Source organism: Hippopotamus amphibius, chromosome 8 (genome assembly GCF_030028045.1).
Source record: "Hippopotamus amphibius kiboko isolate mHipAmp2 chromosome 8, mHipAmp2.hap2, whole genome shotgun sequence".
Taxonomy (NCBI): Eukaryota; Metazoa; Chordata; class Mammalia; order Artiodactyla; family Hippopotamidae; genus Hippopotamus; species Hippopotamus amphibius.
This window is the reverse complement of record NC_080193.1, coordinates 50,955,510-50,981,776: the sequence shown is the minus strand read 5'-3', so window position 1 is coordinate 50,981,776 and position 26,267 is coordinate 50,955,510. Positions and strand designations below refer to the sequence as shown.

General features: G+C 41.9%; 1 protein-coding gene across 1 annotated transcript in view; it reads left to right on the top strand.

Moving 5' to 3' along the window:
• Window positions 1-26,267, top strand: part of NCKAP5 (NCK associated protein 5) — a 928,785-nt gene that overhangs the window by 845,179 nt on the left and 57,339 nt on the right. Inside the window, exons 16-18 of the mRNA XM_057745121.1 lie at window positions 17,945-18,259; window positions 20,742-20,878; window positions 23,926-24,058. Of these exons, the coding sequence (XP_057601104.1) occupies window positions 17,945-18,259; window positions 20,742-20,878; window positions 23,926-24,058 (585 nt within the window). The remainder of the gene's footprint in view (window positions 1-17,944; window positions 18,260-20,741; window positions 20,879-23,925; window positions 24,059-26,267) is intronic.

Genomic DNA, 26,267 nt, shown 5'->3' with positions numbered 1-26,267 from the left:
CAGATATGCTCCCCTCACCCCAGTGGGGAAGAAGATTCCAGAGACCTGTGCATAAGAACAGGGCCTGAGGACCCTGGAAGTCTGCATGTTGGCTCATGGCATGTTCATCCATTACATGGTAACGGCTCCCTATTAAAGAGAATCTTTGTTTTAGAGCAGGCCTCCTTGCGAGCCAGAAACGATGGCTTCAGAGCTTCATGAGATGCTCCTGCTAAAAGTCAGTGGGAGTTGCTTCCCATGTAGGTGATTGTGCTGAGTGGCCAGAATCCTGGATGACAGTTAGCGGGCCGTGCCATTTGCGTGTGGCTCTGCTCTGCAAGAAGACTGGGCTGCCTGGGGACCCAGGTTACATGGCCTTCTTTCACCCAAACTAGCCTGTCCAGGATTCCACAGTGGGGGAGGAGCTGTGCTGAATTTGTGCCAGGTCGTCATTTACAGACATAACTTGCGTAGAATGTTGTAATGAAACTGCCAGGCAGAAGGGCAGCCCACTCAGCACAGAGAGAGACATTGCCATCGTGCACCAACCCCTGTAGGAGAAAGCAGCCCCTAGGAGTGACACACATGACCCCCTTCCACTTTTTTCATTGCACAGGGATCCCTGGCTCCAGTCCGTCTTCGCATCAGGCATGGGAACTTGACCAAGTTGAGCGAAGTGTCCCAGGATGATGGACACTGTGGAGTAGTAGCAGACAGAGGCAGGGGGCGTGTGCCTTGCTTCACAATAAGCCACGCCCAATAGTGAATTTGTATGTGCAAGGATAATAGAGTCCTCTTCCAGGGCACATGGATAGAAGCTAAGGTGGATTCTTTGGAAACGGATGGGTTGAGCTGTGTTGTTCAGACCGAAGTTTCTCCTTCCCCTGCGCAATGAAGCAGATCTAGCTGGCAGATCTAGCTTCCTTTGAAGCTTTGCGTGTTCCATCTGGCTGCAGCCCTCAGGACCCCATGGAGAAAGCCGCTCCGCTTCTGCCTTACTCTCCTCATTCTGCTCCATCCCTGACTCTTTCCCCTTGGGTGTGGAGAGGGAGGGCCCAGGGGGTTGCTAAGTGTCTCGTGACTTGCTTGAGCTCACGAGAGACATTTTCACCCTTTACATCCTGAGTCCTCGCAGCTGCCTTTGGCTTCCGCCTTAATCCCTCCTTCCACAGTGCTGTCTGTCATAGCTCTCCTTCCCTTGCCCCAGCAACTCTGCGTACAAACAAAATCTCCACGCTGAGCTCCAGTATGGCCTCCACCATCGTGACTCCATTCGGCTTCTCCGCCTCCTCCTTCCCACCATGGGTATTCTCCTATTATGATTTTTTCCCTAGTGCTCTCACCTGGCTCGTTATTTTAGGAGCTCCTCCATGACTGTACTCTCAATTCTTCACATTTAGAAAAATGAGAGTCTTCTTTGATGCCTCTTTCACCTCTTTCTTTTCATCTTCAGGAGATACCCAGTTTCTAAAGAATCAATGGCACGTTCAATATTATTCCACATGCCAAGGCCAAGTTATGACCGCTGCCCTTAGATGGTACCAACGTGTCTTCCTGATAACATCTTTTGAGTTTTTATATATTGGCCTTAGGTCAGAATGGTTGCAGCTACTCATCAGATTTTCTGTCAAGTCTTGTTTCCTTTTCCTGAACACCACAAAAAGGCCAAAATAGATAAGATTCAAACTTAAAATTCAGGGGCAACGGTACTAAACTAATTCCCAAGTCTTCACATTTTTCCTACAACTTCCTTAACTTTCCGGGAATCAGAATAATGCAGCGTAGACAGCACTGAACCTGGAACCAGTTTACCTGTTTCAGTTACAGTTAAGCAAACCTTTATCTTGGTTTCTGTGTCTGTAGACTGGATGTACTGGTTTCTGCCTTCCCCAACTCAGCTCATGATTGTTGGGCACATCAAAGGAGGTGAAGTTCTTGGCTGCACGTTTTAAATGTGAGATGGGCCCCAAGTGCCAAGGTCTGGGGCTCCGCTAGGTACCAAAGCCATAGTCATATGTGGGCCAGTTCTCTGTTTCCATTTCTTTTGGGACTCTAGGTGAAACACTGCCCTGTGTAGCTAGGCAGATATTTGATGGTTTTTTTCCATGTCATTTCTCTTATGTAGCTTTTTAAGGAAAAAGATGCTACCTTTATGACACTCTTGCTTTAAAAGCCTGAAGGCCAGAAACTCCTCATTAGTTCCATTATGGAGAATGAATACAGGTGGTGAGACCAGAAGGCCTGGGGGTACGCTTTGATAACATATTGAAGGTAAATATGAAAAAAGAATTTGAAAAGGACAGTATTTTTGAACACGAGCTTATTGAAAAAGTGAGATTGAAGAGGAAAAAGAGAAGAAAGTCTACATCACACTAAATAGGTTTTAGGGTACAGTAGACTATTTATTTTAAATGAGAGCTATAAAACTTCATTAGAAGGGAAGTGCTTTTTTAAAAAAAGCCTCCTGACTTGGTTATAAATGGCTCACTGGAGTCCATAATGAAATGGTTATTGAATTAGGAAAAAATGATGATAAATACCAGAAGAGAGACTTTAGAAGACAAATAGAGTCTCAGCAGCATCTTATAATTTGGTCTGAAGAGGAAGCATGTGTTAAGGTCATAGTAGTTGCCAAGTAGTGGAAAGAGTTCTGGACTTGGAGTTAGAAGACCTGACTTTGAACCCTGGCTGCTGCGTATGTACTCATGTCCCCAAGAGACATCTGTTCCCTGTGCATTTGTTTTCTCATCTGTAAAATGGAAATGATCACTGACACGTAGTGTTGTTGTGCAATTCCACTGAAATAATGACTGAGAAAGAATGTAGCAAATGTTATGGTTGGCTTCCCAATATTTGTCTCCATTCCAGGGGTGCCATGTGATTAGGACAGTCATGGTAACCATCCTTGCCAGTAATTAGAACCCACGCCTGAGTCACTCACTGAGTAGCATCCTCCCAGTGACATGGATTGGTCCAAGAATGAGCTTGTGACCTCATCTGACTAATTGTCAGGGGACAGGGTAGTTGGAGGTATGGGGAGAATCACATAGAGTCAGCTTCTCTTTCCCTCTAATCTTGGGCGTGTAGAGCTGACTGGTAGGGGGCTGCTCCAGCCAACTCCTACCAACATGAAGATAAAGCTGAGACACAGGATCAGCACAGAGTCAGGAGAACTGCAGGGAAATGGAGGCAAAGGGCCTACATTAAGACAGCCTTGAAGCTCGCTCTAATTCTGCACTGTGAGCTAATACATACTTACTGTTTAGTGCATTCCTTTCCACCAAAAGCATCTTCACAGATTCAGAGTGCTCAGTAAAGTGAATATAGAAGACAATACTGGGATCACATGGCAGTTAAGCCTGCAGACTTTGTGGCGTATATAGACCTTGGTCCAAACCCTGGCTCTCCTACATGTAGCTATGTGACCATGGACAACTTTGTTAACCTCCTTAAACCTCATATGTAAAACGTGTCCATTGCATAGTAACCTGATGTAAACAAAGTGCTTGCCCTGTAGTAAGCAGTCAGCAGATGTTTTTATGCGGCAGAAATACAAGGTATGAAGAAGGTCAAATGCATCAGCACAGAGCATATCTAGGCTGCTTGTACAGTCGTGATTTAGTGGCTCTGCTCCTTAAGGACCCTTGCTGCAATGGAGTCTGGGACGCACAGCAGGGAAGCCAGGGGTCTAGGCATCATGCCCCAACCTAGAGAAATACTGGGCTACAGAGTCCCTGGCGGGCTCTCTGATACTGGGGCTCCCCAACCCTATTGGAAGGCATGTTGATGAATAGAAGAAGCCTGAGCTTTGGAGTTAGACTTGAACTCTGTCCAATCACCATCTTCACTTCTCAGAGCTTTGCTTCCTCCTCTACCAAATGGGGATGATAGTAGCTACTTCCCAAGATTGTTGAAAAGATGAAGGAGTACACAAAGCCTTCCTAGTGACTCCTGAAGACCCTTCCCCATCAACATCACTTGCGGATGCCTCTAAAGATTATTCAAGGTTATTCATGGGGAAAGCCCAGTTCTTCTGTTCAGCCGTGTTCGACCAGGATTGCTTGTACTTTCAGATTTCAGTAACTCTTTATTAGTAGGCTGGGTATATAATATTCAAAATCAGGTATATTGAGTTATAATTTACATATAACAAAATTTACCCATGCCAAGTGTCTGCTTCATTGAGTTTTGATTAATGTAAATGGTTGTATAGCCACTACCACAATCAAGATATATAACATTTTCATCACCCCAAAGTATTCTCTCATAGCCCTTTACATTCAGGCCACTTTCAACACCAGTGGTCCCAGGTAACCACTGATCTGCTTCCTATCACTATAGTTTTGCCTCTTCTAGAATTTTGTGTAAATGGAATTAATCATACAGTATCTAATATTTGGTGTTGGCCTCTTAATTAGTGTAATGGCTTTGAGAACCATCCATATTGTTATCTGTATCCGTGTATCCTCGTGTGTGTGTGTTTTATTGCTGATAAGCATTTCATCACATGGATGTACCACATTTGTTTATCCATTCTCTAGCTGATGTACATTTCAGTTATTTCCAGTTTGGGCTGTTATGCATAAAACTGCTGTACATATTTGGGTATGAGTCTTTGGGTAGATACATAGTCTTTTCTTTTGGGTAACGGTATTATTGTGCAGTCACATGATGAGTGTATGTTTAACTTTACAAGAAACTGCCGAACTGTTTTCCAAAGAACTTTTACCATTCTGTACCCCCACCAATAATGTATGAGAATTCAGCTTGTTCCACATCCTAACAAACATTTAATATTCTTAGTCTTTTTAATTTTAGCCATTTTTAGGGGAGTATAGTGATGTCTTGTGGTTTTAATTTGTGTCCCCCTAATGTCTGATGATGTGCTTTGTGTTTGCCATCCCTGTATCTTCTTTGGTGACATATGCATTCAGACTTCTTGCTCAAGTTAGTATTGAGTTGCTTGTCCTCATTATTGCATTAGAGGTCTTTTTATTCTGTATCCAAATCACTTATTAGAAATAACTTCACTGTGTTCTTCCAATCTGTTGCTTGCCTTTTAATTTTCTTAACAATACTCTTGTAGGGGAAATTTTTTATTTTGACCAAGTTTAACTTATTTTTTAATTTTGTTTTATGGTTCATGTTTTTGAGTTCTGTTTAAGAAGTTGCTACCTAGTCCAGGGTCACAGAGATATTCTTCTTTGTTTTCTTCTAGAACTTTTATGGTTTTTGCTCTTACATTTCAGTCTATGCATTAACTTTTGTATGTAGTATAAGGAAAGAGGTGAGGTTCATTTTTCTCCATATGAATATTCAGTGTTTCCAGTACCTTTTGTTGATATACTATCTTTCCCTTATTAAATTACCTTGTTATCTTTGTCAGGAATCAATTGACGATATATTTGTGAGTCTGTTTCTAGAATATCTGTTCTGTTCCACTGATCTATATGCACATCCTTACCCAGTACCATATTCTCTTGATTACTGTAGCCAAATAAAATTCAGGTAGTGTGTACTGTCAGTCTTCTGATATTATTTTACTTTTTAAAAAATGTTTGCATTTCTAAATAATTTTAGAATCAGTTTCTCAATTCTATAGAAAAGAAGAAACCTGATAGTGCTTTGATTAGGAGTGCACTGAATCTATAGATCAATTTGGAGAGAATTGACATCTGAATAATATTGAATATTCTGATCCATGAGTATATTTAAAGCCAGTTTCTTATAAACAGCATGTAATTGGGTCTTGATTTTTTAAAAACCAAATCTGACAATCTCAGCCTATTAATTGGGATATTTAGGCCATTTAATATAATCTAAATGTTTGGGTTTAGATCTACCATCTTACTATGTGTTTTATTTATCCCATCTGTTCTCTACATTTTTGCCTCTTTTTCTGCCTTCTGTTTTTTTGGTTTTTGTTTGGGGGCTGGTAATTTAATTTCTATTTTAATCTATTTTTTTAAAGTTAAACAATTTTCTAAGACTTATAATAAAAACAGGCTTCTCTGCCCCAATCCTCACAGCCCTGGGCCTGATGGCTTACAGCTACTTTCTAGTCTTCCAGCTATTTCTTCTGGCCTTTCACCTCCATATTCTGAAATGACAAACCTACACTATAATTTCTTGAGTTTTTGAAAATGTAAACTTATCTTTTGACTTTCTGTTATAGGAGATTATGAATTCTCATTCTTGACTCTTTCTTCTTCCCTTATTTCTTCCAAAAAAATTGTATTAAAGATTTTGGTTAGCTTAATATGTATTGTTTATATCCTTACTATTATGTAAATACTGTTCACTGATGAACTAATTATACTACTTAGAGTATAATATGGTCCTAGTTCCTTTTTTGTACAGCTTAGATTTTTTTCTAGCATTAATAGTGACATTTTCTCCCAATTAGCTTAGGTTCCTGTGTACTGATCATTAATTCCAAATTCTCCAGCAAAATTGTAAGGCCACTCTCAATATTATTTTCTACATAATCAAATGCATCAGGTCATGGACAGTTTCTTTTAAATGTTCTCTCTAGAGCCGCCCCCAGGGAGCTTGGGTTCTCTTGCTTTCTGGGGCTGTTTCTGTCTTCTTTAGAATTTAGTATTTTTTATGATTCCACTTTATCTTCATTTGTACCTTATTAGCTATACATCTTTGGGTTTAATGCGGTTTGTTGGTTTGTTTGTTTTACTGATTGAACTAATGTTTAAATATAATTTAATTACATCTTTACTTTAGCACAGTCTGTCCGTAATGTATCTATCTACATTACAGATTACTTTCTTATGACCCCTCTCATCCTTTATGCTATTGTGGTATATTTTACTTCTACAAATTTTAGAAACCTTGCAATATATTGTTATATGGGCTTTAGTGAATTATCTCCTAAAGAGATTAAAAAATAAGAAAAACATACTTTGGATAGCATATACTTACCATTTCTTGTACTCTTCATTCTATTGTATACATCCAGATTTCTACCTGATACCCAATTTTCATCTGCTTATAAAACTCAATATCTTACACTAAAAATCCTCTGGCAATGAATTCTCTCAGCTTTTATTAGTTGGAAAAGCATATATTTTCCTTGGTTTTTAAATTAATTGAAAAGCTGATTAATTTGACAGTTCCCCCCCCCCCCCCAGGACTTTAAGCGTGTTATTTCACTTTCTTCTGGCTTATGTAGTTTCTGAAATGAAGTCTACTGTCAGTTTTACCTTTGTTCTATAAAGTATCTTTTTTCTCAGTTGCTTTTAAGATTTTGTCTTTATCATTGATATTCAGTAGTTCGATTATGATGAGCCAAAGTGTCTTTTACTCCATGTTGGTTCTGGTTGAGCTTCATTGAGCCTCTTAGATTTGGAGTTTATAGTTTTTTATCAAATATGTACATTTTTGGTTATTTCTTCACATAATTTTTTCCCGTTTCTCTCTTTTCTTTACTTCTGGGGCTCCAATTATACATATTTAGACCATTTCATGTTGACTTCCAGTTCACTGATAGTCTGTTTCTTTAAGTCTTTTTTCTCTATGTGCTTTATTTTGGATAATTTATTTTGTTGTGTTTAAAAATTCACTGATCTTTCTTCCTGCTATATCTAATAGCTCTGCTAATCTTCTATTAATTCTGTATAGTGTATTTGTTTATTTAAATATAGTTTTTCTTGTCTACAATTTCCATTTGTGTATTTTTATTATTTTAATATCTCCTAATTATGTTCACGTTTTACTTTATATCTTTGTATGTATTTATCACATCTATACTATTTTTTAAGTTCTTGTTTAATTTCATTATCTCTCATTACTATGTCTATTTCTATTGATTAATTTTCCTCTTGGATATGGATCATATTTTCCTACTTCTTTTCATACTTAGTAGTGATTTTTGATTGGATGCAGAGATTGTAAACTTTACATTGTTGAGTGCTTGATCTCATTGTATTCCTGTAAAGACTGTTGTTCTTTACTTTGGGGTGCATTTAAGTTATTTGCAGATTAGTTTCATTTTTCAAGGCTTCATCTTAAGTTTTGTTATGACAAATTCAAGGGAACCTTTATTTTGGGTATAATCCTCACGACTATGGCTTGACCCTTCTTAGGAGTCTGCCATGTGGTCCATGTTTTGGGAGGCCTATTCTCTCTGGGTGGTGGAAACGTAAACTATTTTCAGCTTTATGTGAGCTCAAGAAATTATTTAACCTACTGCCTCATAGCCATTGCTCCTCTGACCTCATGAATTTCATCTCATGTATATGCAGGTTAATATACAGCCAAAGACTATAGGGAAACCTCTGTTATTATCTTTTCTTTCCTATACATAGCCCTGCAAATTCTAGATGTCTTGGACCCCCCCACCCCTCACCCACCAATACACACACACACCCCTACCTCTGCAATTCAGCAGGCCCTCCAGACTCTGTTCATGTTCCTTCTCTGAGTGTTCAGTCTGGAAACCATCACTGAGCAGTTGGCTGCAGAGATAATAGAGCTCGCTTCATTTGTTTTCCTTAATTCGGAGATCAAGGTCTATGCTGCCTATTGTCCAATACCAGAAAACAGTGCTTAACAGTGTATGTTGTTCCTGTTACAGTTAATCCTTAATGGACAGAAGCAAAAAACTCTCTATATTTTACCCATATTCATATCCTTTGGTCTATTGGATTTCATTACTTCTTTATTATCTTCCTGTAGAAACAACCATGGAATATTGGAGAGTGGAGAGTGGCAGCTGAAACGGAAAGATAGGCTCATATCTACTTCAGCCTTCTCTTCACCCACATTTCAACTAGTCACATAAAAGAAGAATAAATGATCCTTGAATATCCACTTAAAATAGATTACCTTATATTAATTAAAATCCTGAACCAAGCAAGTAAGGCATGTTAGAGTGAATTAAAAAAAAAAAAAGTTTCAGGGTATGAAGACTTAAGCTTTTTTCCTTTCTGCATACAATTTGAAAAATCATTAGCATTGAATAAATATAGAGACAAATATCTATGAGCTTTAAATTCTTATCTTTCTGGGGTCTTTTATTACATATCTATAATTACAGTAATAAAGGCAAACTAAAATGATTTGTAATTTTAGAATGTGTAAAATTTTAATTAAAAAAATTAAGTTAGTGATACATAGGATGCTTAACTCTTGTAAACATCTTTAATTTTTTATCTGTTGCTAAATTGATAGATCTGAATGTCCTCATGCTTCTCTGTTCTTATATGCTTCCTGCCATGTCAAGCTCTCTCGACTCTCTTCCTGCAGCGCCTTACCTCCAATTTATTTTCTTTCCTCCCTTCCCTCACTTGCCTTATCAAAGCAGATGTTATCCAGACAGGTAAAATGGAGAGTAGAGGCCATTGTCCATATAATTCAGCAAACCTGATATGGGGTTTTAGAGATTTAGAGAGACAGATTTACCCATAATAGCCATCTGTGTCTATCAGATTCACCAGATAATTGTTCCAACTTTTCACTTCCTCTTGGCAGGGCAGATAGAGATGGAGTGAAGCTAAGAGAGAGGGTGAATCATTGAACAGATACAAGGATGACCTCTTAGGATAAATATGCTATATCTTCTCTAAGGGGAAATTGTGACTTACTAATTTGGGAATGTGATCTGAGAATGTAATAAGTCTGTGAACCAAGGAGAATCAGTAAACATCGTTTGTTTTAGACCTTTAATATGCCTTTTATGAGCACCAGCCCAAAAGTGGATTAAAAAAAGGAAACAGCTATATTATTATTAGATTGGGAGGAAAAAGTTGAGGACAGAGCAATTTTGTCATGGATATAGAATGAGCAAGGATAACAGGAAACAAAAGAGAGAGAGATATTGGCATTTCTTCAATTAGAAAAATGACGATCACAGATCAGGGCTGGAATCATTGTGGTTCTGCATTTTTATGGCACTCTAGAAAGTTTTTCTAACAAAATTAAGGGTTTTTACAATTAGAAAAATGTCTGAGGAGGACAAGATTTGATATATGGATAGGAAAGTGGTTACGTGGTAATCGTCACTCTGTGAGAAGTTGGGAGGAATCTGTGTTATATTCTCATAAACAAGGACTTTGACCTGAAAGTGGTGACTGCTAAAACAAGATGTAGAAATCTGGGATCCAAGTGTGTTCCTAGACCAGCTGACCAAGTCAGGCAAAGGCTGGTTTTTAAGCTGTAGTGATCATGTTAGCCTGCTGTTATATATCACAGTAAATATCACGTACAAATCTGGCCACTGTTTTACAAGACAGGCATAGTAGCATAGCAAGGCATGAAGAAGTTATGTGAAGATCTCAAGATTTTTTAGTCTAGAGGGATAAGCATCTAGGGACAATTACAAAAATTTGTAAAATCAAGAAGGATTTGGAAAGTTGCATAAAATAATCTCAGAATACTTGACCAAGAGCCATCCCCAAAACCTCTGAAGAGGTTGTCTTAGTGTCAGTCACAGGAAAAAGCAAACCTAAGGAATTTTTTCTCAGAGTGTATGCCAGATGAATAACTTTACAAATTCAAGAAGGATTTCTATTAATTCATGGTCTGCATGGGCATTTGGAACACATTCCTGACCTTTTCCAGTTTATATCCTTAAGTCACATCCTGCTATAATATTTTATGCGATGCTACCACTGTCAGACAGAATATTGGATTCATAGGATACCAACCCAGCCTTAGGTGACACATCTTTTATATTGGTTTAAATAACTTGTCCTTTACCTTGGCAAAGGACTTTTATGATCTGCTTTTTTTCTTTTTAAATTTTTGACATATTAATTCCCTTCATTTTTTCTCATGTTCATTCCCTATGTACCAGTGTACCAGACCCCCAAAATTTACATCAGAGAGAACACAAGGGTTGGAAAACAGATTTACATTCTCCTTATACTTTTCAAATCTCAGAAAACTTAAATCCAGTTTGAACTTAGAAGCTGAGTATTCGCATGCATTCTGAAGCCGTCAAATTGAATTTACTTTCCCAGAAGGTCATCTTAATATCACAGTCAGAAGTTACCCAATGTTTGTGAATAAATAGCCAATATAGTCATTTTGGACTACTTTACCAAAACCACAGGGTAAACTTAGAATGAATAACCTACATTTAATTGATGTGGCTTTGGCAGCAGACAGATTTTTTTAAGCTTATTTCAGCCATGCAGATGAAGAGGATGTGCAAATAAAGAGATCTGTTCTCCCATCTGTAGTTTAAGTTTCTATTGCCAATGCCACACGTAACTGAAGATGTTTAGGAACTTGGAGAGAACTCATACAAAGACTTATTTACATGAACAATTGCATTATAGGAAAGTATGCCAATTAATAATACGGTATGAATATTAAACACCCATGAGTTGCTCTTTCTGGCTGGTGAATTGTGTTGGGTCCTCATTTCAGGTTTGGCTGAAACTTTGTAGATATGATCAAAGTTCTCAAAGTAAAAATGAGCTTGGGTTTTAACGTTTTCCATTTTCCTAGGATTTATGAGTATGGGAGAGGGGGAGAAGACAGTGATTACTGAAGTAGTTTGTTTGAATATATAAGAGAGGGTAGATCATTGCGCAGAAGCAAGTATAACCTTGTAGAATAGACTGAAAATCATAGCTTACTAATTTGGGAATGTTCCCTGAGAATGTCATAAGTCTGTGAACGAAGGATAATTGGTAAATATCATTTGTGTAAGCTTTTTAAAAAGCCTTTCCAGGTGCCAATTCCAAAATGGATTTCTTGAGAAAATGGACTCCACCTTCTCTGTACACAAGGCAGCTTGCAAGCATGATACTTTGTTCCATGTTTATAGTCGTTCGTTAATGGTGTGATCAGCTAACCCCCAAGGAAATGGTTGCCACATGGCGCTTGCTTAGGAAATAACCAGTATGGCTGTGTAGTGAAATGTGCCCAGGTGCTGCAAGGGAGTGCCGACCACCCAGGTGCAAGTTTGGTTTGACTTTAGTTCCATGACAGTACCTGCAAGGGCTCTCACCTCTCCCTGACAACCCCTTCTGGAAACTTACTGAGCACCTACTTTGTAAGGAGCACTATGCCAGGCTTATTACCAATGAGCTATGACTATATGAGGTCAGGACAGTTTTAAAAAATCCCTCCTTGTGACACAGCCAGCAGGTAGCCAAGCAGGTCGTCAAGCCTAGTCTTTCCAGCTCTGAAGCCTATTTTCTTTTCGCTTAATTCTGCTGAATATTTAGACTAACTTGAACTCGGGTTCGTGTTTGTTTAAGCCTGTCCTATGTATATCTTTGGACAGATACATCAATGATACCAAGAGTTTTGGTTTACACATTTAAGCAATTAAAGATTTGTGAGATCGGATCTGTGAAAAAAGTTGAGATACTTTAAGCTATAGAAGAGAAGACTGAGGAAAAAAAATATTAGTGGCCTTTCCCAAACACTCAAAATCAGTGCTAATTCAGATTCTACTAACTTGGAAATTTATATTAACTGAAACAGTGCTGAAAATAAGCTTTTCCCTTTGCAGCTATTTTTACAGATAATGTTACAATGTAAAGGAATAATGTAAAACAAGTTTGGAAGATACAAGAAGAAGCCAATTAAGAGAACAAATTGTTTTAAAAGAAAAAACCTCACTGTTTTGTAAAGACATATGAAAAATGACTGAGTAATCTCATCTATTCACCTCAAATGGCTCCCAGGAACGTGCCTCTGTGAGAACTTGGTTGTTGTGCTACTGTGGGTTCTGATGTTTTATATGATGCCAACACTCAGCTTGGGAAGAGGGCCAGAGGAGTGAGGCCCCACCTGGGACCTTCCGATGCAGTGATGCTTTGAGGCGGGGGGGGGGGGGGCGGGGGCCGGGGCGGGGGCCGAGGAGGTTGCCACAGCCGCATTCCCCGCGCTGCCTTTCATCTTGGTCACTGACCCTTACTCTAAGGGCTGGAAATATTAAGAAATCTGTCTTTAAAATATTCGGTAATTCTGAATGGTCGTATCCCCCTGGCTATCTGAATTAATGAAGTCTGGCTGTATGAGAAATATAGCTACAGGGAAAAAAGAAGTCAGCTGTTTTCTCTGGTTGCTGAAGTGAGAACAAAAAGCAGCAGATTGGAATTTCAAAAGGAAAAATTCATATTCAATTTAATCTCAGGAAGAATTCTCTAAAGATGGGAACTGTTTTTCACCCACCTGTTTTTTCATGACACCCCATGTGAGCTGACTGTGTGTGAGGCGCTGTGCTGAGCACGGGTGATGGAGAATAAGCCAGACACTCTTGCAGTCTGTCGTTATCATCAGCTCTATCAGCACAGAATTGCCATTCTCTAGAATAAATGCGGTGCAGAGTCAGGAACAGGCTTATATGGGAATTTTGAGGAGATGGATAAAATCCAGTCTGCCCCCAGGATGCTAGCAGTCTAATAACACTTATTGTGAGGATTGCTGCCATTTTCTGAATAATAGCTCTGTACCTGTTCCAGGCATCGTGCTATGTTTATTATGTGCTATGTTTCTAGTCCTCAAAGCGCCCCTGTGATGGAGGTTCCATAATCTAATTTTCATACGAGGAAACTAAAGCCACCTGCTGGGGCAGCTGGTCCAGGAGCAGAGGGCTGATGCTCGCTGATGAGCTGAGTGGGGATTTCATGTTGCAGCTCCTAAGTTAACAGTTGAAAACCCTTAGATGAAACGTTTCTCCAAAATGTCTTCTCTGCCACCATCCCATGTAAACGTCACCCTTCTCAGCTGCTACCCCCCAGCTGACTCATCCCCCCGTCTCAGGCACAATAAATCCCTCTTCACTGAAGCTTTGAGGCCAGACAGCATTCCTAACCCAAGCACTCTCAAGATCCTTTCCAAAAAAGAAGGGTCTAGAAATTCTCCTATCAGCTGCTAACAGACTGCAAAGCTGCTCATCTCCTTTCCTGCCAGAGGTAGGCGAGATAATGGATCCAAGGTGACAGTAGAAGAAGGTCCCGAGTCCATTCTGTAAGGAAGAGATTCCCTACTATGCTGACATTCCCTGAACGGACCCAGGTGTGCTGAGACGCTGAGCCCTCAGCTCTCATGTGGCCAGGGGTCCTGGGGCAGCTGGTGTGTTCCTCAGTGAGCCACGTATTTCCTATGTGTGCTGAGACTTTAAAGGGACTGGGAAGCCCTGCTGTAAGTCACGTTTAAGCACTGCTGAAACATCTGGGGCTTGTTGGCGATGATAAGTGAGAGAACTTACCTTAAGAGACAGAAGGCACATGGGATGATAAGTCATCAGGGTCAGAGAAGTCACTGGTGACCTTGGAAGAATGAAACCCGCTGATCCAACTAGCAACCCAACCCTTGAACTCATTAGCAAGGCCCTGTTGGCAGCTATTCTCACAGCCACAAATAGGAACTTAGACTTGTTGAGGTCAAGACTGAGTCAACTCATTCTGGATGCAAGGCCGGCTTGTCCCTTTGAACTTTATTCTTATCTCAGCCATTCAGTTATTTTGGGCATTCTTATAATTCCCTGAGGAAAAAAAAAACTGACTTCAAAAGTACAATATCTAACACTTTTTCAGGTTACAATATTTTTATGAACTGTGAGAAACTACATAAAGAAGGTGTCAGCATTTTCAATATAAACTCTATTTCCAAAGGTTTATGCATTCAGGAGAAATTAGCTTGAGGGGGAAACTTGGCATATGGTGTCTGAGTTCCTGACTGTCCACACCTCATTTCATAGGTACTTACAAATGAGTCCTTCAAATTCACTGCATTTGGCATCTGTAATTTTTAGAAATAAAAAGATGGCTTTAATAGCAGGTGATTTCTGAGTTTAATGTCAGTGCACACAATTCTTAGAGAATCAGAGAATTCAGGAATACCAGAAGTTGTTTTATAGAATCTGATTATGACAATATTGTGGAGGGAAAGAAGGGAAAGGAAAATAATATAAAGGGACAGATACCAAAAAATGTTGGCGTCCTTCCTCAGGAGGGCACCAGAGTTAGACTTCTTTATCATTCTTCCTACCCCAGAGTCCTCCCTGCCCTATTTCCTGCCTGGTTTTACAGGCCAGGCCAACATACATGAGCTCTAGTGTCTGGGGCCTTTCCCCAGAAAATCACTGAAGAGGTTGCCAAGAATCCCACTTTGCCTTTTGAGTCCCCATTATAGGGGAGAGAGTTCTTAGACAAAGCCAAAAAAATACTGCCCTTGCAGGCAATGCCTATCACCAAGCCCAGAGAGGTGAGAGAAATGCCAGAAAAACCCTGGCATGGAAGTCTACAGATGTGATCCAAGAGGTTGGAGGAAGAGGTATTGGGCAATTGTGGTTCTCAGGAACCATGCAGATGCTGGGAATGCCAACCATTGACTCCAACCTCAGAATGGGAAGCATGGGAGCCAGCTGGAATTCAGGGCCAGCACCAGTTCCAGAAGAGAAGCTGGGCTCCCTGCAGAAGCAGGGACCCTTCTGTGTACTTTCAGCTCACAAGGCTGCCTCAGTGGCTGCTAACTGAACAGACCCCACTTCTGGATTTATGTGAACTTTTGGGAGGATCTGTATAGCTTGGTGGCTAAGAACTTGGCCTTTGTAGTTATGCAAGGCTGGATTCAAATCCAGGCTCTTTATTTACAGCATATGGCCTTGGACAAGTTACCTTTTTGAGCCAAGATTGCTCATTTGTAAATGGCTATGACGGTTCTTACCTTTTAAGGTTGCTAAGATGAAGGGATGATACAAAGAAAGCAATGAACTCCTAGTAGCAGCCAAACTTGATGATCCATCTTCACAAAAGAAAAAGAGCCCCTAATGTTGCCGTACTGAACACTCTTTTGTTCAGAGGTAGGCATCTTGAAGATGCTGGGAGGAAATTATTATGGCAGGCAGCCTGGGGCATGTAGGGACTGACACATCTCAGCTATTACAAGCTGTTACATCCCGTGACTCTTTGATCACCATCCCTGAAGACTGGGTCGATTCCGATCCACTTACTCCTGTGTAAGATTGAAATAGTTCAGACATTTAGAATTGCCCCAAGTACAACATATCTACACTCTGAATATGAGGAGTGTCATATATCTAGTCTAACATGAAGAAAGGACACCAAATTCTGAATAAAAATGATGTGTCTTTTCTGGCAATGCCTTCCCATGCAAACAGCTGATTATTTCTCCAAAAGACTATTTTGTAGCAATAGAGTCTGCTTAATTGAGGAGAAAATGAATAGAGAAGCTGAATAATCTCAAAAGCTGGTTGAGAGGAAAGCTGACCAGGAAGAGGCCCTGAAATGAATGGAACTAAAACTTACCCCTTGTGGTTCTGGGAAAGATCTCAGACGATGGCCATGTGATTCAGGGCTCCCGGAGTCCATGACCAGTCTTTGAGATCAGGTGGTGTATGAGATAGCTAAATGACACCATGCTGGACAAAGGGTATCTGCATCTTCTTGCTGAATATCCCTTTGGAGACTGAATCCTCTCATTCGGTAGGGACTTCATCTTTCTAGTGCTTCTGAAATCAAGGACTAAACCTACGAGAACCTATAAAAGTCAACTCTGCCCACCCCTTTGTTTTCACCTGAGTATTAGGAAATTCCCAGAATTCTACTACTCACTCAGAGCAAAGAGGTTTTGAGGAGAAAGGTAGGGGAATCGTCAGATTCTGAAGTTCAGATACTAACTGCTGAGCATCAAATGAGGTTGTGTGAGAAAGGTGCTTATGGATAAATTACTTACCTGTCAGATTTCTACTGAAATCTAATAAATATACCTAGCATTTTGTATATGTCGTCATTCATTATTTCCTTCACTCAGCTGTCCTATGGTGTGCTAGGGGTCATTCTGAATTTGGGAGATTCCACAGTGAACGTATTTTTATTCTCATAGGAACTCTATAAGGAACATGAGACCTTGAGGGGTTAAAGATCTTATGTGGAGGTTCACACAGTTAGTTATTAGCAGAGACCAGACTGCAAGCACCACTGAAATGTTAGCTGTTGATCTTCTTGATACAGAGATCACGGCATGTTCTATTATATTTCCCACCATGCCTAACGCAATGCTAAGTTGTGTCTCTTCCCCAGTCCTAGACTGATAAGATGCTAATATAAACTTTTCTAAGGCTGTTTCACTCTAAGATTATCATGTGAACAGGAGACTTTTGGGTGACAAGCGGATCTTGGAAGCTGTCTCATTGGCTTAGATAAACTACACCACATTTCAGGAATTAAGTAACAATTTTTTCACATATTGTATTTTTCCTGAATATAAGATGTTTTGAAGATGAGATGTAATTAGCAAAATATGTCACACATATGGTGAAATCAACTTGATTTGTTTTAGGGGATAGTGGGGTCCCTGGGAATGACACCAAAGGATACTGATGAGCTTTGTCATTGCATGAAGATAGATGGAAAGATAGAAAGTGGCCCTATGATCTTCTCAATAAGACATCAGAGGGCAGTTGTGTCAAAGGAAGGTGATGTACCTTTGGGGATGACCCTTATAGTATGTGAATTACTTGTCCTCACAGTCAAAGGGAGAGGCCAGAAACCTAGTTACCTGCTGGTGGATGATAATTCATGTAAGAGATGCACAATTGCCTTTGTTAGGATGTCACTTCAATCTGTTATGTGTGCTCATTACTCATCTTATTTCAGTTAATAAATGTCACCTAATTGATTGAAGTCATGTGGTTCCTAAATGAAATAAGGGTGATCAAAATTAATTTTTGGCCTCTAATGACTCTTCTTTTCCTCTTATAACTCAAGAGAACCATGCACATTGTATGTACATGCGACTCTTGCTGCCAGTAATAGCCTTCTTACTTCCTATTATGTTAAGGGAATATTTCCATGTTCAATTAAATGTCTGTTTCATGCCACTCCCTGGAAATTTACTGCACCCTTAATAGTATTTCTTCCTTCTAGGTATCCCCTTTCCTCCAGACCAGATCCAAATGCCCATGATCCTTTTCTCCTTTTATACGAGCCGTCTCTAATCCTCACTTTGTTACCCTGTCTAGAAACGAACTGCCAGATGAGGACACTGGACAGTGGGATTGGAACCTTCCCACTCCCAGACTCAGGAAATCGCTCCACAGGACGCTACATCCGCCAGGCAGACTCCCCTGAGGACACTGAGCCCATCCTGTCCCTCCAGCCTGCCCTTTGTGCAGCTTCTTCCGTAAGAGCCCAGACCCTTGAACGAGAAGTGCCTTCCTCTGCAGACAGCCGGGGCTCTGCAGACAATGCCATTGTTCATTCCACATCCGACCCCATCATGACTGCCGGAGGGATGCGACCTCTTCAGAGTCGCCTCCCCAAACCTGCCTCCTCAGGTAAGATACCTGTTACCTTGCAAATGAGGTTGTTTTCTCACCAGAATCATGCACTTGCTGACAAAAGTGAAAGACAGCAGCAGAAAAGGTTTCCACCAGGAGGTCAGTCAGTGACCTCTGCCCAATGGAAGTGTGGATGCATGAAATCCCTTTATGTCCTCAACCAAAAAGTAAATAGAAAACAAGTATTACACATCATCTACTCTTGGTATTATTTAAGGAGTGCACACACACACACTATAAAGGAAACAAGCAGGTGAGCACAGGTATAGGGATATATAAATTGATAAAGAGAAAACATACAACATAGACTTCAGATTTTATCTTTTAAAACTTAACTCTGAGTCTAGGCCAAGACATAAATTTGCCTGAAGCATTGTTTGCCCTCTAACCAGAAACATATGTCTTCTGACATATTCCTATCCCATTCAAATATATTTATATGTTGAACTATAAAAAACGTGCTTTGATGTATTAGCAGGAGATTGTGTGTTAACTACAGTGGAATGGAGGGAGCTTTCCCACTGAGAAGTACCATTCTTCGCTACATTCAGTTGAAACAAGCTTTCGTGATTAAAGATAGGGCCAGGCTAAGGGTCAAAGGTTTTTCACTGTTCTCTCAAGATTAAAAATATTTATTGCAGCTCGGATAACACTAAAGAATTTTTAACTTGCATAGCTCATGTCGCATTTATGACATGCATAAGCATGCGAACTAGATTTCTGAAAACTTCCATTTATGATTTGATGATGAGAAGGCAACCACAAGTGGAGATTATACCATGGACTTCTGAGAAATGAGAAAAAAAGACTTTTCATTAAACATCTGTGGGTCAATGTGAGTGGGCTATTCCCATGGCTGAGTTCTTCCTCCATACAGTCATACTAACTGTGATGAATGTTTCGTCACAAACTTCTGCTCATCTCAAGCCAAAGCTACATTTTAAAAGGCCGGAACGCATATTATTTTTGAAATAAATGCATTGTTAATTAACGACACAGCCCCCAGAGATTCAGGGGCGAAATCGTAGTTATAGATTATGTGCTCCATGCCTGACTAGTCACATGTGTGACCTCAATTCAGCAGCAGGCTGCCGAGCAGACTCCATGATTAAACACTGTCATTATAACAAATTGAATAGAAACTGCGAGCCTTGAATTGCTTCCTAAGAAGGGGATAGGAAGGAGATGGTTCTGGGTCTTGCTGCTAATGTCCAGTGCACCAGTTTTCTAAGGTTTGTGTCTTAATTAAATTGTCAGGAAGAGTTGTAAAAAAGCAGCGTATGGTGCAGAGTGAGGTCAGTATGCTGTGGGACATTTTTGTGCCATCCGTCCCAAAGCTTCCTTTCTGCCTTAAGATGTTGCCACTGGGGGTCAGAGGCCGGGCCGGCTTTCTAAGGCTTCTCTCTTTTCTGTGGCCATCGGTTACTCATTTTAAACATTAAGGAACAGAGAACTAGCTGGAACAAAAGGAAAGTTGGTTTCGAGCAGTCACTTCCTGGTTAATGTATGCATTTGAATTGGCTATTTTCTTATCCCTGTATCAAAAATGGAAGTAAGTGTACAGATCTCCCAGTGCTGATGAAAACACGATTACTTCGCTTCTGCTCACAAGCAAAATGCTGTTGAGAGGCTCTCACAGCATGTCCTGTTTGATAATCATTGAGGCTGGAGGATAATAACAGCAATTCTCCTTTCTGACATGAGGAAGGTCTACAGTCTGCAGGTTAATCTGCTATTATGGGTAATGGAGGAACTTTAATCATTCTCTGCTAATTGTACCCTAGCTACTTAAAATGTAATTCACGGGCCAGCAGCAGCCCCTGGGAGCTCGTCAGAAATGCCGATTCTCAGACCCCACTCGGGACCTACTGAATCAGAACCTGCAGTGTAACAAAAGCTGGGCTGGGCATAGGCACATATGAGCTTGAGAAGCAGTACTGCCCGGCAAGATCTGTAACGGCCTCTGAGCAGTTTCCCAACCACCTTACTGAAAATGACCTTCATGAGTTTTCTAGGAAAATCAGGGTTCCCTGATCAAACATGTTTGGGAAAGGCTCACCTCCTCCTTTTGGAAATATGAAAATCCCCATCAGCATAATGAAGACTCCGAGAAGTCCTCCAAAAAAGAAACCTGTTGGTTATTTGACGTATAACACTATTTGAGGAATGAGCAGCTCTTCCCAAGCAGTTGGCCCACTGAACCCTTGCTAATATGAAAAGTCTCTCAACGTTTTGTGGAAAAGTGGTCCAAGGACAGTTTGCCTTTGGGTCTCCAAGGTGGACGTCCTGTAAAGACACACACAATCATGCAGACATTTCTGTTAGCACAGACTTGCAGGGGACAGAATGTAGGGAAGCCAAGCCGTCACCGTGTCTGGACCTTCTGGATGATTTCTGACCATCTCCTCTACCCTCCTCCCTAAACGTGTAAAGAGTTGAGGAAAACTGATTGTGATTTCATATACATTTTCTCATTTAGGAAAAATCAATTCCCAGATGCAGAGTGAAGCCGACCCGAGGCCTCAGACTTGTCCATCATTCGAATATGCTGAAAACACGACGCGGAGCAAGCCACTTCCAGCCTGGGGGGGTGACGGTGCGGCTGTGGAGACCCAGGTAAGGAGAGGCCGACAAGGGGGCACCCTCCACCAGCTGCTCCTGCGTGTGAACGATGACCTCCTAACCACTTCTGTGATAGATTCAATATGAAACCAGATTCATTGTGGGTTCAGTGCTCAAAGACCAAGGCCCAAGGCTCTCCTTTTTTCCTGAGTTATTAAGTAACACTGTGGGTTCTTGTGATTCAAATGCCTCCACCCATCTGCACCCCGACTCTTGAGGTGAGGATGTCTGCCCTGATTGGACGCTGTGGAATGGTCATTCACTCTTCCAAGCCCTCAGAGCACCACTTAGAATGATTCAATGATATTTTTTCATTACCTTGTCAGTTACTTTAACCTTTACCTTGTTCCCATGAGACAGGTAAAGCAGGTGTAATTATCGTCCCTTTTGGGATGGAGAAACTGAGGCGTGGAGTGGGTCTTGCCGGGGTCAGTGATGTGTTTTTCCTCAGTCCCCACCGTTTTTGCTGTGGGCTCTTCATCTGCCCGAAGTTGGCCCATACACGGGCCTCCTGAAGTGTGACTGAACCTGAGGAGAGACTCAGGGCTCATGGACTCTTGGGTCCTCCCTGGGAGCTACGTGGTGTTCCCTCCTCAGTGCCCTCCCGCTTACCTCTTCCAGCTGATGGCTCGGGCCGTGTTCATCCTGTTCATGGTTTTTCAGCTTGCCCTCAGGGTGGCCCACTTTGGGGTCTTGGGTGGTGCCCACCGTGAGAAGAATGGGAGGAAAGACATAAGGATCAATTACCAGAGCTTCCCAGCCCCTCCTCGACCTTCCAGCTTCTGCAGCCTTGGCTCTCCCAGTCTCAGCAGGAGGAGGCCCTAGCACTATTTCTGCTAGGGCTGCTACCCAACTCTGATGACAAAATACCCAGATCAGCCCACATCTGAGATCCCCGCAGCCAGTGTGGTGGAGCCTTCTTTCATCCTTTAACGCCTCGGCATGGAGACGGGACCCTGGACAAGTAGGGGAAGCGGTCCCCTGGACCCACAGCCTCAGTGTACAGCACAGGACAGCAGCTCCAGAGATGCTGGACCATGTCAGGGGCCAAGGCAAAGCTACTGTGACAGTGACCTTAGAACTCAGCCCTCTGAATTCCATGTCTAGCACTCAGAACAGGGTTCTGAAAGGCACGAGAGTAAACCAGTGTGTTCTATCATGACTTAATTTAGAAACAGAAATGTTAGGGTTTTCTCAGTTTTCTCCAAAGCAGTAGTTCCCACACGTGAGCAGACATCAGAATCACCTGGAAGGCGGCACAACTTTCTGCTTCCCACATACACCCCGTGTCCTGTTTGGTCCAGGTGGGGTGAGATCCAAAGGCTTCTAATAAATTCCCAGGTGACGCTGATGCTGCTGGCCCACAGAACACTCTTTGGGAAGCAGTCTGTTAAGAACTCTGTGCTTGATTTGGGGACCAGAACCTTGAGAAAACCCTAGAAGACATCCAGAGTTGGAGGGGAAACAGTTCCGAAGCATCAGGTGGAGATAGTGGCAGAAGGCTCAAGCAATTCCAAGAAAGTAAAAAAGAGAGAGAGAGAGAAAGAGAATTATGCAGGGTGCTGTCCCCTCTACATGTGATGTTGTGATGGTAGGGCGCTCCTCACCCAACATTCACATTCCGCGACACACACACCTCTCTGGTGTCCCCTTGCTCATCATCCCGCAGCAGCTCTTCCCACTGGAAACCCTGCCCAGACGTGTAGGAGTCAAAACAGTGACTTGGAATTCACAACTCTGTTCACTGACTGCCAGGGAGGGAAAGTTTAAAGTTAGAGTGAGCTTTATAGTTCCAGTTCCAAGCACAGTGCCTGGTTCCATCCGTGTCTGTTGAATAGAGGGATGAAAAAAGTGCATCTCATCATACCCAGTGTCCTGCTGGAACTCTAGACACGGGGCTCCCTTGGAACCACTGCTGTAGATTTGTCATCCTTCACAAACATCATCCTTGCTAGACCACCAGTATCTCCTGCACTGCACTCTGTACCCCCAGTGCCTAGAACACCACTTAGCACAGAGCGGGTACTTAATCAGCATCTTTTGAATGGGTGGATCAGTGATTAAATGAGTGACGAAATAAAGAAAATGAGTAGTTGCTTGAATTTATAACCCCAGCTGAGGGGGCTTACATCCTGAAATTTGTTTTTATAATTTCCAACCAAATGACACCCCCCCCCCCAAACAGATTTGACTTTAGAGATGCATCCCATACATCTGTGCCTGAACTGTCTGGGGTGGGTGTGGAATAATCGGCTCTAACAGGGCAATCTGCAAACATAAAAGAGAGCCCCAAACACTCTGGATTCGACACACAGGAGTTGCGGTTGTAGCTATCGGTATTCTGCTTGTGTGAGCAATGGTAAAACCGTCCATGCGGTATCAACAACCTCAACAATTCCTGAACTTGGCGTTATTGTCACACCTGTGACATCCTTGTGGGTCAGGCTATGTGTGCATGTGAGCAAGAGGGGAAACTGAGTCCCTTGACCTGTGAACTGTTAGTAGATTCAAGGATTATGTATAACTCTATAGGGCTAGCAATTGTGTACTTTCCTAAAGGGTCCTATCCTTTTAGGAGCTGGAATAAAATTATGTATTGGGCAAACATTTATTCTTTTGTTCCCGAAGTTAAGTATTGTCATACCTCCTGAACTTGAAAGCCAGTGGTGAGATCAGTTAAATAAATAAGCCATTAGACTTGGGACAGCAGCTCTAATAGGCACTTGAGAAAAATAAGACCCCATAAAAAACAGTGTACAAAATGCAGAATGGGTAACTGTGGGGACTGTCCTGCACCTGGGACGATGGCAGTGTGTGGTCAATGGCTTTCTCAGCGCGGGTCCGTTTCTGCAGCTCTGGTGATTGAGTAAAAAGCACCGGCTCCGCGTGAAGCAGATGGATGGACCAGGCAGAGTGGGGATGGGGTGGCGGGAGTGGAAATCTGTGCCCACACCAACAGCCAGAGATGAACATCCTCACGGGATGGTCTGCCCATTTTGACTTGCGTGAATAATCTTAACAGTCTCATATTACTCATTTAGGACAAGGTACCCAGAATGTGTGCGTACTCTGCCAGCGGTGGCAGTGATAGTGACAGTGACCCCAACTGTGGAGATAATGGTTTTGGAGCTGGACGGGGCAAGTTAGTGAAAGCGATGAAGAGCGCCACCCCAGGTAACGCACGCCGGCCCCCTGGGGACATTGAGGGCTCCTCTCTCTCTCGGGAAAGCTGCCAATCACACCTCTCACCGGGCTCTGTCTCCACCCACTTTGATTTTATATTTCAGCTCCGTGTCTCTCCCAAGATCTAATTTTCTGGCACTTATAGAACATTGCACGCATCAGTTTGTTTTCTGGTATTATCTTAATGACATTGCAGTGCAGTCTGTAAGGATTTTATTTCCAAATGTGGCATCTCCCAAAAAGTCTCCAATGGAGTTATCTCCGTAACGAAGGAATGACTATAAAGATTAACTTTGTTCTTAATTACATACTTTGTCAAGTTAAATCATCCAGTGAGCCGTGGATGGAGTGTTCCGGGCTCTCTGCTCATATCATGCTCTGTAACTCTGGATCTGTTACCCATGGCATTATGAGCAGGTCTGTTTACGAGGTTCAAACTCTCTCACATTATTTTTATTTGAAAGAGAATTGACAGTAGAAAAACCATCATCCTGAGGCATTAAAAGTATGTATCTATTCAGATGGCATTTCCTTACAAATACAAGAGGACAGACGATCCTCTAACACAGAATGCGATCTGGGATCTGCTTTGCTTCTAATCCACTCTGAATTGTCAGAAATATTTTAATGATACAATGGAGAATCATTCTTTTTGGAGTAATCAACTTTTCTCAGATACTAATTTGGCAATTATGTGATGAAACCATGACTTTCCTTTTTAAAACAAGTCTGATGTATTGGTTTGGAAAAAAATGTATTCTAGAAACCATGTGTATTTCCAGTTTCCCAAAAGTCTTGAGATTTGTGACATGTGTGGATCAGATAGGCATGTGAGAATAGTCATTAACCTGAGCCTCCTTTGTTCCCTGTCCTACAAGTCATCAGAGAAGCAGGACCAAATGGGTGAATCCTGCAAAGGCTTAGCAGGAGGAAAGAGGCAAACACCCGTGGTGTTTTAGTTAGTCTCTTGTCCTTGTTAGCTCTCCAGGATCTGTCATTGTCCCTCTGGTTGTGACAGATAAGGGGAAGGGGAGTTCATTGTCGTGGGTCCTTCCCCATGAAGACGCCTAAGGCCAGGCCAGCTCCTAGTCCAGCGCTTCCCTTGAATGTAACATGGGTCCACGGTGAGTAACCTCACCTCATTGACATGAACTGCTCCTCCAGCTCTAAAACTTCATTCATTTATTGAACAAATACTTATTAAAAGCCTCCTCTGGGCCAGCTCTCCAGCAGTAAGTGGACAAAGATCTCTGCCAGACGGAAAAAATACATATTACAAACTAGTAAATGTATATAGTTTGTTGAAAGGAGATATGGAAAAGACAAGTGAAACATAGTAGGATATCAGAGAGCAGGACTGCTCAGTGTGGTGGTTGGTGGGGCCAGGAGGGGACGGATGTTCAAATTTATATGGAGCAGTCAGAGCAAGGCTCACTGAGAAGGTGGTGTTTGAGCAGAGACCCCAAGGAGGCGAGGGAGTGAGCCCGGAGGACGTGTGGGGGAAGTGCGTTCTCAGGGAGGGAACAGTTGGTGCAGAAGCCTTGAGGCAGGGGCAGCGGGCGGCCAGCGTGGCTGTGGCAGAGGGAGGATGTTGGAAGGCTGGGAGATGAGGTCAGGTAAATGGAAAAGGGGCCAGAGCTCTCGTGAGGCCTTGCTCACCTTTCTGAGGACTCTGCTGCTCCTCCTGAGAGCCATGCATGGGGCCTCTGGACAACTCTGAGCAGGGGAGTGGCAAGACCTGAGATGTTTTCAAAGGGCCGCTCCGGCGGCCCGTGTTGTGAAGAGTGAAGAGGCAGGATGGACTAAGAGGCTGTTACACTCATCTGGGCAAGACGGGTTAGTGGCTGGGACCAGGGTGGGGACAGTGAAAGGAGTGGGCAGCACAGGCTAACAGAACCCTCTGTGGTGGGGGGAGTGTTCTGTATCAGCTTTGTGCGGTACCACAGCCATAACGCACCCATGACTCCAGAGCACTTGAAATGTGGCTGATGTGAGTAAGGAACTGAATTTCTAAATTTAGTTTTTGCTGCAGTTTCTCTATGAATTCCATTTTTCTTTAATTTGTTTTTATTTTAATTAACTTTAAATATTAAGAGCCAGATTTGGGTCACTGTACAATACAAGGAGTGAGAATGGTCTCATTCCAGTTCTAATTAAAAATATAACACGATTTACTGATAGATTGGAAATGGGGGTGAAG